Here is a 14,320-nt window from a genome sequence, read left to right on the forward strand (position 1 = left end):
CAATAGGCAAAGCAACAGAAACTACAGTTTTACGTAAGAGTCCGATCAAGCCAGAAGGGTGACCAAAAAAAAAAAAAAACCACACAAAGGCGCATGCGTCTCCGCTGCCTGACTCTAGGCCAAAAAGAGGTAGTCTGCGCTCTCGCGCTTGCGCAGTTAGGCTGCTCTTGTTTCTGGGTGGGGAAAATTACGCCTGCGCATGGTAGGCGCCTGCCCTTAGGGAGGGGGGTCAGCGAGAGAAGGATATGCCGCGCAGGCGCAGTATGGCGGCCTTGTATGTGTGTATGTGAGAGTCTGACGGGTTCAAAATGGCGGCGGCTGCTTCTATGTGAGGGGAAGAGTCTGGGGGTTGTGGGGAGGGATCGGGTGGCGGTGTCGGACGGGCGCCGGTGGGTTGGGGGGCCCAGCTGCGCCGTGCTGGGTCGCAGCTCCTTGGCCCCAAGAGGCGGCGCGGCGGTGCTTGCTGGCCCAGCGCCTTGAGAGGCTGCGGTCGCGTCCCAGGGGGGTGTTAGGGCTTGGGCTCGGGTTCGAGTTCGGGGAATGCGCGAGGAGCTTCGCGTGGGGCCGGCGTTACTGAGCCCGGGTGGAGCGGGGGGCCGGGCTGGGCTGGGTGGGGGCATCTGAGGTGAGCCGAGTGGGCTGAGCTGAGGGGTGTGTGGATGCCCTAGAAAGGCAAGTTGTGGGACTGGGAAGGCTGGACATGTAGGTGAGACTGGTCTGGATTTGGGGCACAGGGGTCCAGGACCTGCAACCCAAGAACAGCGACTGAGAGCTGATTTGTTTCATGACTGGATGGAGGTGGGGGAGACTTTCTGTAAGGGCAGGAGCTGGAGAGAGAGTTGCTTTCCCTCCTGAGGAGTTATGGCTCTGGGTTCCCAACTTGGAGGGTAGGGTGAAGAGAGACTGTAGTTCTCAAGGCAACCCCCTCCCGCCCAAGGCTGGCCTCGCTGAGAGGAGCTGAGAAACTGAGCGCCCTCCAGAGCCTACCTGATGACGCCCCCTTTCCCCCAACAGTGGGATCGGGGTCCCTTCTTTCTGAGGGGCTTATAGCCTATTTTGGATGCTAACGTTCTCCAGCCTTCAGGGTCGAAGAGTAATGCACTTGGGAATTAATTGACTTTCCGGCTTCTCTTTTCTCCTGCCCTAGGAAGGGGCAAAGGAAAACCAGAGACCTGGTAAGATATAGCGATATTTCTATTATTTTGTTTTGCTAACAGTCCTATACAGTATCTCGTTCTTTCCCTCTTGCCCTGTGCGAGCCAGGGTGCCTCATTGCGTTTATGTCACTACAAACAATGAGTGATATTCTAGTGCTTAAAATGCAGACAAAAGTTTCTGCTTGCTCTGATTTGTGTCTCTCTTCTGCTGGAAAGGAGTTGAACTGGCATGTGGGGTGCCGATCCTCTGCGTTTTACTGACTTTGGGACTTTTGAGGCTGTTTGGAAAGAGAGAGGCACACACAAGGCTGATTTGGAATAGGAGGTGGCAAGTAGGAGCTTCTGAGTTTCACTTACCCCACCCAAAACCCTCCTGCTACTGTATACAGGAAGCCCGCAACTTACGCGCATTTAACTTGTGCACATTCAGCTTTATGCGTGTGGCAAAAATATTAAATAAAAATTAAAAGGGGGCCGGGTTCCAGGAAATTGACTTTGGCAGTCCCACATGTCATTGAACTCAGTGTGTTTTGACTATACTGTACATGATTTTGGCTTTAGGCATAATTCCCAGAATGTAACCCCTTGTAAGTTGCAAGCTTACTGTACTTGAAAATGTAAACAGAGACCATTTAGGCAATTTTGTATTGGCTTGAAATCGAGTTATGTTGTGGTCTGTATCTTATACTACTTGCTTAGCCCATGCAAATGTTAAGTGGGTGCTGAAATGACTGTTTTCTGGTGATTGACTGCTGACCCAGTCTTGTAATGCGTCTACCACTAAAACATTACCACCATAACTTATATACACCATTTTGGGGTATGCTCAGGATCCATATCATTTCTTTTATTTGCTTGATGCATAAAGTACCTTTACACAGGCTTCTCTAGAATTAAATATTCCATTCACTAACTTCTCCTTAACTGAGCAATAAAATAGTTGTGACACAGATGTCCTGACTGAGATACAGTGGTAGTAAAGGTGTGAATGGACTACAGCATATATGATGGCTTGCTGTCATATATTGTGCCTACACTAGTCAATTAAAACATTATGCTGTTGAACTGCTGTAGTTGGTGTCTGACTGCATTTGGTCAGACTAGATCTAGGTTATGCCATAATCAGTAGCAGAATTCTGCCTCTATAATGGTGGGTAACTCTTACAGTATTCAAATGAACAATGGATTGCGTACTTTTGTCTTCTCCGCATAGAGCCAAACTGCAGTTTCAACAAATGCTGAGAGGGGTCCTTGGTTGTGGGATGCAGTAATATAGTATACTGAGCCCTCTGTATTGATTCCATTGTGTTTAATCATGGTATCTCTATTGTTTTGAAACATTTCCTGGGAAAATTCCTATAGGTATTTGCTGACCAAACTGAGCATGTTTGTTCTTTAACTGACTTTCCAATTCATTTAAAAAGCAAACACCACATAGAATACTCTGTCGCCACCTAGCATGTATATTTACTTGGGTACTTGACAAAACTATGAAAGTATTGCTTGATGTTAAAGTGTGGATACTATGAGACTGATTCCATTGTGGAATATCCATATCACCACTTGGGATTTTTGTTTTATTTGAATTGACCCTAGTTTTCAAAAATGGCCGTGGCTTAATCAGGTCCTAAAAATTTAGTCATCCTGTTACTTCATAGTCATTGTTAATTTTCCATTCTTGATTCATGACATTTCATATTGTTGATAAAACCAAGGCAATAAAGAGTTAAAGTGGAATTTCTAATCTGTTCTACTTCCTTATTCTGGTATCTTTAGGAGGAAGAAGAGGAAGACAGCAGTTCTGATATCTCATTCTCGCTCTCATCAGAAGAGTCTGAGATGGAACCTGAAGAAGAGCGGGTCCGTTATAGCAAAAGGCTGGTCAGTATATACTCTTATTCATAGTGTTTCTATCCATAACTTTTTATATCCACTCTAACTAAAAGAAACAAACAAACAAAAATGTAAATAATTGCCCAGTAATCTTAATAGGCTCAATTTCAAAGTTTGTGATTTAGTAGCCACTTCAAGCTAGTCATAAATTTTAAAATTGTGCTTCCAGAAGAGGAGTGTAGTACGTCTACTAAAAGTTTCCTACAGTTGAATACAGCAAAGGCTGAGGTGATGATGGTTAGCAAAGCTGGAGGTGACTGAGCAAGAATGTGGGCACACATGTTTGGCCTCCATTGTGCTTTCAGTTTTGCAGTTTTGGATTATCACAGGTGTGCTATCTTGAATTTAACACTGTGTCCAGAAGCTCAGGTTGTGGTGGTGTTAAAGTGCTTTAATTGACTACATCTGATGTGAAAGCTTGGGTATTTAGTCCAATTTGGACCTGGTGAGTTGTTCATGTTTGTACCCTTAAGGCTAGTTCACCATAATGTATTTTGTGGAGCTTACCTTGAGGATGAGTCAGAAGCTTCTCAAATGGTATACTGTGCTGCAGCTCATTTCCTGAGAAGAGTAAGTTTTATAGAGCATAGTATACCTAATGCTTCAGTGCTTGTTATTGCAGAATCTATTAGTGTCCAACATACCATATGAGAGGTTTTGTGGGATCAGTTTCAGTTGTGAGAGCCTGATGATATGAACAAAGTGTTTGAAGCAGTGCATCCAAACAGGGCTGGTTACTGAAGTGCAGACAGTCACCTGATCAGCAGGAGTTCAAAGCAGGGCCCTTCACAAGGCCATTGCAAAGAGCTCTGTGTTGTGCTTTGAAGTACTGAGGATCAGCTGACCACCAGTGCTCCAGAAACAATTGTGAAGGATTACTGGCAGGTGGACATCCTCACGCACCTGTCAGATTTGGACTGTGGGGGTGAAGGTAACGATCTGGCCTGTCAGCTGGATCCAGTCCCCTGGAGTAATGCATAGTTATGTGATATGGTGCTGCCCGGCTGCTTGAAGGTGGTGGTCGTGGTGTGGTCTTTCCTGAAAAATCTCGCCTTGGATCCAATGGTATGTGGCAACTTGGGCCTAATTGCAAAATAACCTATTTCAGAGGAAGGTGCTTGCTTGAGAGGTTAGTAGTGGTTTAAATACAGGTGTATCTGTGTGAAATATATTAAATTTAGCCTTACCAGTCTGGGTTCCAACCTGGCTTAGGGACTGAGTTGGCCTTAATTGCACTGATGGGTGACCTTTATAAGGTGAGGGAAAGTAGGGTTGCAACCCAGTTAATCTTTCTTGATCTCAGCAGCTTTTGATATTAAGCTTAGTATCTTTCTGGATCAGCTCTATGGTTTGGGAGTTGGAGGTGTTGTTCAGCATATCTGCCCAGCTTGATTGCAGAGTAGTACTGGGTGACTTTGTCTGCCCCCTAGCAGTTATTCTCTTGGATACCACTGTGCAGTACTTTGTCCTCAATGCTATTTAACATCTAAGTAAAGCCATTGGGATTTAGAGCACAATGTCTTCAGTATTATTATATTTATTATTATTATTATAATAATTATCATCATCATCATCAATTATTAAGTTTATATACTACCCTTTATCAAAAGGTCCCAGGGCAGTGTACAACATTACAAACCTATTTTATGGAGCATAAGATTGAAAACATAAAACAAAGCATAGTTATAGGCAGCATAATATAACAACAACAACAACAACAACAATCCCTCTGTTCACTTTAACAGGCCATAGATTATTTAATGGTCTAAGGTCTTGGTAAAGACAAATGTTTTAGGCTGGCACCTAAAGACATGTAGTGATAACACCAGGTGAGCCATTCTGGGGAGAGCATTCCACAGATGGGGAGCCAACACAGAAAAGGTCAGTTCTTATGTTGTCATCCTCCAAACCTCTCGTGGAGAGGGGCATAGAGAAGGGCCTCTGATGACAAATGCAGAGTCCAGATCAATTCATATGGGGAAAGGTGGTCCTTAAGATACATTCAATGACTGATTTAGGCATGTCCAAATGATGCCTGATTGTACACAAAACCTCGAAGTAGCCCCCACATGTCATAAAAATGACACAAAAAGGGGCAGGGTGGAACAGATTTACACATGTTCCGGTGTATGCGGGGGTCTGGAATGGTAACCCCCATGCAAAATGAGGATTGCCTGTATTGCAGTCTTGAGATGTGTAAGGCTCATGACAATTGACTCTCCTTCTCTCTTACATCTGAATCTGGTGGCAAGTTCTGAGCTGATATCTAAATGCAGTTGTGTGCTGAATGGATACCAGTAGACCTTGACTGAATCCTGACAAGGTTATGGATGTTTCCCTCCCTTTGAAGATTTGTAGTCTTTGTCACAAGAATCCTCATTGGCTAAGAGTACATTCTACCAGCTTTGGTAGGCTAGATAAGGATGTCCCTGTTAGGGGTTGTAGGTTCACATTGGTCCATGCATGCATTGGTAATCTTGGTTATTGGTTATTGTAATGCACTCTATGCAGGGTTGCACCATACCAAATTCTACATAATCTGTTACTTCAAGAACATGGGATGACCGTCCCCACGCAGTATAAATAGGAAGGAAGAAGTGTAAATGGAGAATAATTGAATTGGAAGTACTTGGTGCTTGGCTGAAACCAACGCATCATAGCTATTATTGAAATTACAGAACTGGAATTTGACCTAATTACTTCTGAGAGATATTCAAAGACACACTTAGTTTACTGATGTGTAACGTATTTAAGTCTGTCTTGGTTGTTTAAGCTTACAAATGTAATCGGGCATTTTGTTTCTTGGCATCTTTCATTGTTTGTGTATAGGCAAATTATATTACCTTCAACACCCATATTTATGATTATGATATGTGTGTGGTGGTGGGAAACTATATGTGCTCAGTCTTTATGGGTTTGTAAAGCTGGGTTTGTGTAGGCTGGAGGAGTGGAATTAAGAGATGGAAGTGTTAATTGTACAAGTTATGGGAGATGGGTTCATATTAGGAAAGAAGAAATGAGAATAAGATCTGGTAGCAAACATTTCCTTTTTAAAAAAAGAGTGGACGGGATGGCTGTACAGCAATTTTGAAACATTCTAACTTCAGGGAATCCTTTTTATATTGGTTTGTCTGCTGAGGTGTCCTTTAGCAATGCCACAAAGCATATGCATGGCAAAGGACTCCTGAATATGTTTAGTGCACTCTGAATATGTTTAGTGTGCTCAGCTTAGTTCACTTGATATACTGGTTTCTCCTGTTAGCCCTAGTGGTCAAACCACACCAATTGTATTGTGGAATAAATTTGACATCGCTGCATAAACCTGCACCATGGCATTAAAGAAGTACATTGATAGTACTGTGCAAGCTTTTCTTTTGGTGAGTGTTGTCCTTTAGTAATCTAGTTGTCCTTTAGTAAGAATCCTTAGCATGTATCTAGGAACTACAAAATTTCATAGCATTGCATTTGAAAACCATTCAAAAAAGTATTGTGGTAAAATAGGAAAAAGGAAATTAAGTTGCCCTGAACCTCCAGGATAGGCTAGAGAAAGCAAATTAAAATATATTGATCGTATCTGTCAAAATACTTGTATCTGTAGACGATTGATGGGATTAGATTTTATACTTGTTGTTGACGAGTTTTCCATATAACTTTCAAGAAGGGTTTATTTCAGCATTCAGTTGTGCCAGAAACTAAAAACTGTCTTCCACAAATACCAAGTGGAGCTATCCTTTTGTGTGTGCGTTAGGAATATTGTTAAGTGGTTAGCCAGCAGAGATAAAATTGTTGTAATAGATATAGGCGAACTATTGTAAAGTTGACGTTCATTTGTTGAGGCCTTTGTAACTGTAGCTAGCTGATGGTTTCAAATATGTAGATAAATTTTGAGTTTCTGCAAAATTGGACTCTCATTTTTAATATTTACCTGCTTTCAAATAGAAAAGTATGTACCTAGTTAGCTACATACAATAATGTTGTGCCTAGCTCTTCAGATAATGCAGTGGTACCTCATATTACGTACCGTCCCCCTTACGAATGCTGCGGGTTACGCGCTCTTCTAACCTGGATGCCCCTTGTTGCGACCTTTGCCCCGGGATGTGAGCGGAAGTCGCGCTCCGACTGCGCTGCAACAGCGGGAGGCGCCATTAGAGAAAGCGCGCCTCATGTTACGAGCAGTTTCCTGTTACGAACGGACATCCAGAACATAGTAAGTATGTAACACGAGGTACCACTGTAGAAGAAAGAATCCAACTTTGGTTTGCTCAACATGTTCGGCCTTGGAACCAATTTTGTTTCGAGTATGTGAAATTGGTTTTTATATAGAATGGATTATAGTATTCTTACTAAATGCCTCCACTTTATTTTTCGGTCAGGTGTCCATGCCTCCCCACCAACCTTGTGATTTTTCTTCCCCTGCGCCCCTCCCCACAAAAGCTCTCGCTTTTTAGCCCTCCAAACCATGTTAAGGATATCTTTGGCCCATGGACCATATCTGACCCAACACAGTTCCTACCAGTGATGCCGTTTTCCACAAACAACACCCATCTGCCATTGAATGTGGCATCAGTTATGGGGCAGGTAGAGATGCAGCTGGACTAGCATAGCTGATGTCTGCAGAAAGCAGCTTTGGCAGGTCAATGCTCAATGCATGGGAAGCACTGCACAAAACACTTTGCAAGCTTTGTGCTCAATGGATCCCAAGTGCTTGCCAACCAGTTGGGTGTTTGGGAAGCACTATGTGAGGGACAGGTCGGAGGACAACCCAACTATCAATCACTTGGTTTCACAATGGGTTGTCCTGTTGACATGTCAAAGTCGGCCAATAAGGGTCTTGCTTGCTGGACCAAAAAGGTTCCCCTCCCCTACTCCAAACTCTCTGAACTGCTACCAAAAATATTCTCATGAATCTTTGGGACTGCAAAAGTATAACATTATCTATGTGCTTTTTATTGGACCAACATGGCTGGCTATCTATGTTTCACCTGGAAAAGGGTAATTACAACTTTCAAACTGGCCAGTTTGACTGGAATTGTAGACTAAGAGATAAAATTGTGCAAGTAAAAGAAAGAAAGATAAAGAATGTATTTAATTTTTCCAACAATGTAAGCATAAGAGATATAAGTGAAGTTACTAGAATGCAGTAATAATGGACACTACCATATAAAGTGATGTCTGAACTTCAGCTTCATGTGACCAGCAATAATACTGAAGGCCAGGTGCATTTCATTCCACAAGGGGTCTTTCTTAATGGTCAATAAATGTACAAATTTCAGTGTTGTCACCAGAAAGAAATCATATGGCTGATTTATATAAACAGCTGACCTACCTCATCCTTAGAATTTTTGTACAATTAAGTCGCAAGCTGTATAGCAGGGATGTCTAACTGGTTGGCCACCGGGTAGCTTTGGGTTGACCATGGGCGATTTTTTTCCTTATCCCCCAAAAGTAAACCCAACATTTTTGACTTGCCCCTCTAAAAAAAGGTTAATACCTTACTTTCCTCCCTTAAAAAGCTCAACAATTTTGACTTTCCTCCCCCCAAAAACCTCGACTTTGACCTGAACCTCCCAAAAAGGGGTAGATCACTGCCAGTTTTTTATTTTGTGAGTAGATCGCAGTCTCTTGGGAGTTGGACGTCCCTGCTGGATCTTCTTCTTCTTTGACGATCACTCGTAGCCGAGTAAGATTGTCTTCCATAAACACAGTTTGAACAATGAGTTCATAAGTGACTGGAGGCTGATTCTGGATCCACACATTCTTCCACAGTGGGGACATTGGTTTCCGGGTGGGAGTTGATCACGATGTGGATTTGCCAAGCATGCCTTCCTCTTAGCAAGTGTTCCCTTGTGTCCTGAGTTCGAGTGTCTTCAAAGCCCATAACGCCTTTGGTAAAAGCTGTTCTCCAACTGGAGCGCTCGCAGGCCACTTGTCAGTGTTTATGCTACATTTTTAAAGATTTGTCTTGAGACAGTCTTTAAACCTCTTATGTAGACTACCAGCATTACACTTTCCATTTTTAAGTTCGGAATAGAGTAGTTGCTTTGGAAGACTATCATCAGGCATCCGCACAACATGACCACTCCCAACGAAGTTGATGTTGAAGAATCATTGCTTCAACACTGGTGATCTTTGCTTCCTCCAGTACACTAATATTAGTTCGCCTGTCTTCCCAAGTGATGTGTAAAATTTTTTGGAGACACTGTTGATGGAATCTTTCGAGGAGTTGGAGATGGTGTTTATAAGTGGTCCATGTTTCACAAGCATATAGGAAGGTTAGTAGTACAATAGGTTTGTAAACAAGCATTTTGCTTTCCCTGTGAATGTCCTGGTCCTCAAACACTCTGCACTTCAATTGGGAGAAAGCCGCACTCGCAGAGCTCAGGCAATGCTGGGTTTCAGCATCAATGTTGGCCCTTGTGGAAAGATAATTGCCTAGGTAGGAGAAGTGATCAACATTTTCCAACGTTACACCATTGAGTTGGATTTGTGGTGCTGCAGAGGGGTTATGTTGTGCTTGTTGGTGCAGCACTTTGGTTTTTTGGATGTTGAGTGATAGGCCAAGCTTTTCGTAAGCATCTGCAAAGATATTTAGGATGGTTTGGAGGTCATCCTCTGAGCTTGCGCACACTATGTTGTCATCAGTATACTGAAGCTCTATGACGGACCCCGCTGTATAGTTTAATGTGGAAGGTGGTATATTTCTAGTGCTCAATCATATATATTTCTGGGGCTTTCAACAGGATCTCTACTTGGCAAATGTCAGCCATCTAGTCCATCTGGCAATTCACTCCGCCCACCCCCCCCTTTAAAAAAACCATACCCAATTTTGTGCCTAATTTACACTTTTGAGGTTGGGTTTTCTGTTTTCTTTTCTTTGGAGCTTCTTTACTGGGAATGTATGCATTAATCACGTTACAATACTAATTTTCTGAAACAGTGCTGTTTAGAAATAGAAAATTTTGCACTCAACATCACTGAGACATGCCACACACACACACACACACACTGCAGTTGTCAGAGTTCTGAGCTTACTAAGATGAGAAATAGTGAATACATGTTTGGGATAATAGGCAGACATCTTGAAGAATTGGTTTTGAGACCCAACTGCCAGTCAAATTTAAAAGTACTGCGCTAAATAGAGCTATGGCCTTTCCATTATACACAATAGATTTTTGTGTGAAATAGAAGAAGCAGGAGACTGCATTGTCTTGTATTTCTTTTACATTTCTACTTGATAACTGAATTGGAAATTCTCTTTCACTGGTGAAGTGAATGTATTCATTTTTAGTTACTGATACAGTCTCTTATTAATCATTGCAGAGCTTCCTAGGTCACAAGTACTGGTCTTACATGTCTTTAACTTTGATCATAGGCATTTCCATCTGAAAGATTCAGCTGCCCTGATTGAGGACCCCACCCTTTTTTTTCTTCTGTTGGTGTAAATGTAGCTAATTTAGTTTGCATTCACATATTGATGTCCTTCAAAATTTTCGGGAAACCCTAATCACTGCTGTTAAAAGAAAGACATGTCTTTAGATTTTAGAATAAAAAACTACTAATGCATGATATTTTCTGTTCAGTAACACAACCAATGAGCAGAACTCCACTCATAGGACACTCCTGCTGGAGGAAGAGGAAGTGTGATTTTTGCTTCATGTTCCCTGAAAAGTTTGGTTGAAGGAACCTCAAAAGAACAGTGTGAGTGGTGGTACAACAATCTGAAGAGCAAAGGGGGATTAGTTTAAGTCACTCTCTCTCCTTCAGCAGAAGCCTCTCCTGAATCTCAATCTTTTTCACAAATGGGACACTCTGGATGCAACCCACTGACTTTCTATCAGCTGAGGAGTCCTAGCTTTACTTGCCTGAAGCTTTTAGTATGGAAACAATAGAACTTTTGTGTTTAAACAAAGGTTATGTGCTAGCATTAAATACAAAATATAAGAGAAACCACCTAAAGGTTTCTTTTCCATAAAGTTTTCTCAAACAGCTGGTCAAAGTGGTGGAGACTTTTCAAGAGTTTCAAGTCCTAAAGACTTCCTTTGCTGTTCTTTCATTTAATCGGTGGGTAAACGATAATCTGAGATTAAATGAGGAGTTGAATATTTGCATTTATTAATCAATTAAAGGCATAATCCAAACTGACAGCTGCCTGGAGGGGCTTAATGAACCAACATTACCTACCACTGGTGCAATTGAATCGCTGTTGCACACACCAGCCATGGCAGAAGGCAAATCAATGGGCCAGCATGGAACTGGTGCAGCAGTTGGGCCTGGTGTCAGCAGTGTGGCTGTCTTGGTAGGCTCATTTTGGAGCTTTCTGCTGGTTGCTGTTGATGGGGATCCCAGCAGCAGCAGTTCTGTCTACCTACAAAGCCAGAAACCTCACATCATCAAAGTGATGCTGGCAGCACTTTGCAGGCAAAGGCTGGCAGGTCTCGGCAGAGGGATACCACCCAATTCCCTTACCTCCAGTCCAGTGCAAATGGAGTTTGGATTGCCCCCTAAAGTTTATGGCACTAAAAAAATATCTAGTCTTCTTGCTGAATGTCATCTTTTATACTCAGGGTTCATAATTAGCAGGGCGCCAGGTGCATTTTGCACCTAAAGATTCTCCATTTGCGATCTCCTCCATAAGTCCGGGTGTTATTTGTACGAGGTTGGCACTCAAAGATTACTGAAATATATGTGTTTTGAAGCCTCAACGTATATGTTAAGGATAGACAATAAAGGAGGTAAGGAGTTTAATAATGAAGAGTAGAGTGTGTTGAAAACTGAAGTTTCGTACAAATATTTTTATTGTAAAAACGAAATTAAACATGTATTAACAATTTCTGCTAAAATGTGATATTAACAATGTGTCACTTACATAAACTGCATATTAGTTCACGCTTATCAAAATAATAACTAAAAAGGGTTGCTGACACACCCACCCAGTGGCAACTAGACATTCTGTTTTGGCGCCCACAACCCAGGTCAGATCTAGAAATGTGGAAGCATAGACGATTTGAGTGCTTAATGTGTGTGTTCCTGTATACTTTTAATTTGGGGAAATTTCTCAAAGGACGAAACCAGATGAAATCCAATGCATCCCCTCCCTTTTGAACCTCCTTGTAAAACTTTCTCAGGTGTGATGCTGAAAGTAGATCTTAGTTAAAGGTCTCTTGTTTACATCCAGTTATGTTTCTACAGCAACAACATGCACCCACATAGCAAAAAAGGAAATGTTCTCTATCCAGGGATTCTTTGAATCTCTAAGGAATCTGCAAGATCCTGACAAAAACAAGATGACCTCGAAATTCTTGATTAAAAGCTTGGGCTTAAAGGATGCAAAAACCATACTAATATAATGAAATACGTTTGTGGGCTTTCTGGAAGCAGAACACAATTGGAAAACTTTACTGATGTTATCTTAACCTAAAGATTTGGGGGAGGAAGGTTCAGTAGAAAATGGAGTGAACAGAAAAGTGCTGAGGAATGCTGTTTGAATCATCCAAGCAGAGTTCTGAACTCTTCATGTATGCTAGGCAGTGTGATGTGGTGTCTACAACAAAGATTTGTACTTCCATAAATAGGTAAAAAATATGATATTTACCTTGACCAATGCCAGGACACTGTGCTAGTCTCACTTACAGAGGATTTCATACATTGGTCACTTTGCAAAATCAATGTCTAATGTCTTATTTGAAAGCATTGAACTGTCATGGGGAAACGTCATGGGTTTTAATTTCCTTTTTAAGATGGCCCTGTCAATTCCATGGTATTCTGGTGCACTTGATAGTTTTTGGAATGAACAATTTTGTCAGTAGAAGCATTCATTTTTCGGGTCATGCTGTCTGTCTTGAAGCCCTAGACAGTATTCAAGCTTAGTTAATTACTGGTGGTTATTGTATACTAAACAGGTCTGCTCAATTAGCCACCTGTTATTTTATCTAGGTGTGAAAGCTGGCAGCTAAGATGATAGTCTGACCCAAGAATGTGGCATGAATGCTGCTTAAACTGTATCAGACCTAATCAGGAACAAGTCTTGAATGCAGAAATGACATGCAGGTGTTTCTTAAAGTCAAGACAAGCAGTGGAAATGATTGGTAATCCTTCAGTTAACTTCTCTTAGGAAAACTGCTTCCTTACTAGTGTCTTAATATAGGCGTGTAATTTCTAGCTTTAGGTTGCGTGTGCCATATTGCTCTCTATGTCAAGGGTAATATAGGGATATAACATGGATATGTGTGTGTGTGTGTGCGTGTGCGTGCGTGCGTGCACACACACACACACACACAGATTATATGTTATTTATCCTGGTAATCCTGACATAGGTTCTGAAGTAACTGAAGCATGTGTGAGGGGTCATTTGGGTTAGTATGTACAACTCTTACAGATACAGTGGACGCTCGGGTTGCGAATGTGATCCGTGTGGGATGCATGTTTGTAACCCGCAGAGTTCGCAACCCGCAGCAGCCCATCTACACACGCGTGGATTGCGATTCGGTGCTTCTGCGCATGTGCAAAGCACGATTTAGCGCTTCTGCTCATGCGCAACGTGCAACCCGGAAGTAACCCTTTCCGGTACTTCCAGGTTTCGGCAGTCCGTAACCCGAAAAAAACGCAACTTGAAGCGTCTAACCCAAGGTATGACTGTATGTTGTTTCGAATGCTATGTATTGCAGGAGATTGGACTAGAGGAGCCTTGGGGTCTCTTCCAGCCCTACAGTTCTAGATTCTATGTATACAGAGGTCTATTTATGCAACAAAGCTTCCTCTCCTTTCCCTGCAATGCTTTCAAAAATTGCTCTGGAGGGTCCTCCTACCCTCTGGAGCAGATTTTGAAGTTGCACAGGGGGTTGCCTAAGCAAGATTGTGCAATCAAGATTGTGCTAATAGGACAGCAGCATCGGATGTGAACCTGAGGTCTTTTCACTTCATTCTATTCTTTAAGAGTACTTTGCTTGTTTGGGTCCCAAGAAGGCAGAAAAGTTGTAAAAGCATTTTGATCATAAGGAATGTACCCTTCAGTAGAATGGGGCAAGTCAGTCGATCTTCTGACTGTCCCACTTTGTGTATATACAAAGCACTGTAGAAGGTGAAGCATTTGATGGCATACCAAGAGGTTTGCAGGCAAACAAGTGTATCCTTTGCCTCATTTAGTATGGAGAATTCGTAAATAGGATAAACTTGAAATTAAGCATGTAGTGTAGTTTGTCAGCTTTTCGCAATGGGCTTTTTATGCTCTTAAGAGCAGAAAGCTGGGAGATGAAGCTTTGCCCACCACTGCA

The 14,320-nt window shown here is 42.2% G+C and overlaps 1 protein-coding gene across 3 annotated transcripts in view; it reads left to right on the forward strand.

Moving 5' to 3' along the window:
* Positions 1 to 226: 226 nt before the first annotated feature.
* The window catches only part of KDM2A (lysine demethylase 2A), a 55,495-nt gene continuing 41,401 nt past the window's right edge, over positions 227 to 14,320 (forward strand). The window contains exons 1-3 of one of the 3 annotated variants that reach the window (XM_081904952.1): positions 227 to 328; positions 1,148 to 1,175; positions 2,934 to 3,038. In XM_081904952.1, the coding sequence (XP_081761078.1) occupies positions 309 to 328; positions 1,148 to 1,175; positions 2,934 to 3,038 (153 nt within the window). In that variant the 5' untranslated portion in view covers positions 227 to 308. The remainder of the gene's footprint in view (positions 329 to 1,147; positions 1,176 to 2,933; positions 3,039 to 14,320) is intronic. The other 2 variants (XM_081904953.1, XM_081904951.1) reach the window with 2 other exon arrangements.

Source organism: Podarcis melisellensis (genome assembly GCF_964234715.1).
Source record: "Podarcis melisellensis genome assembly, chromosome: 1".
NCBI lineage: Eukaryota > Metazoa > Chordata > Lepidosauria > Squamata > Lacertidae > Podarcis > Podarcis melisellensis.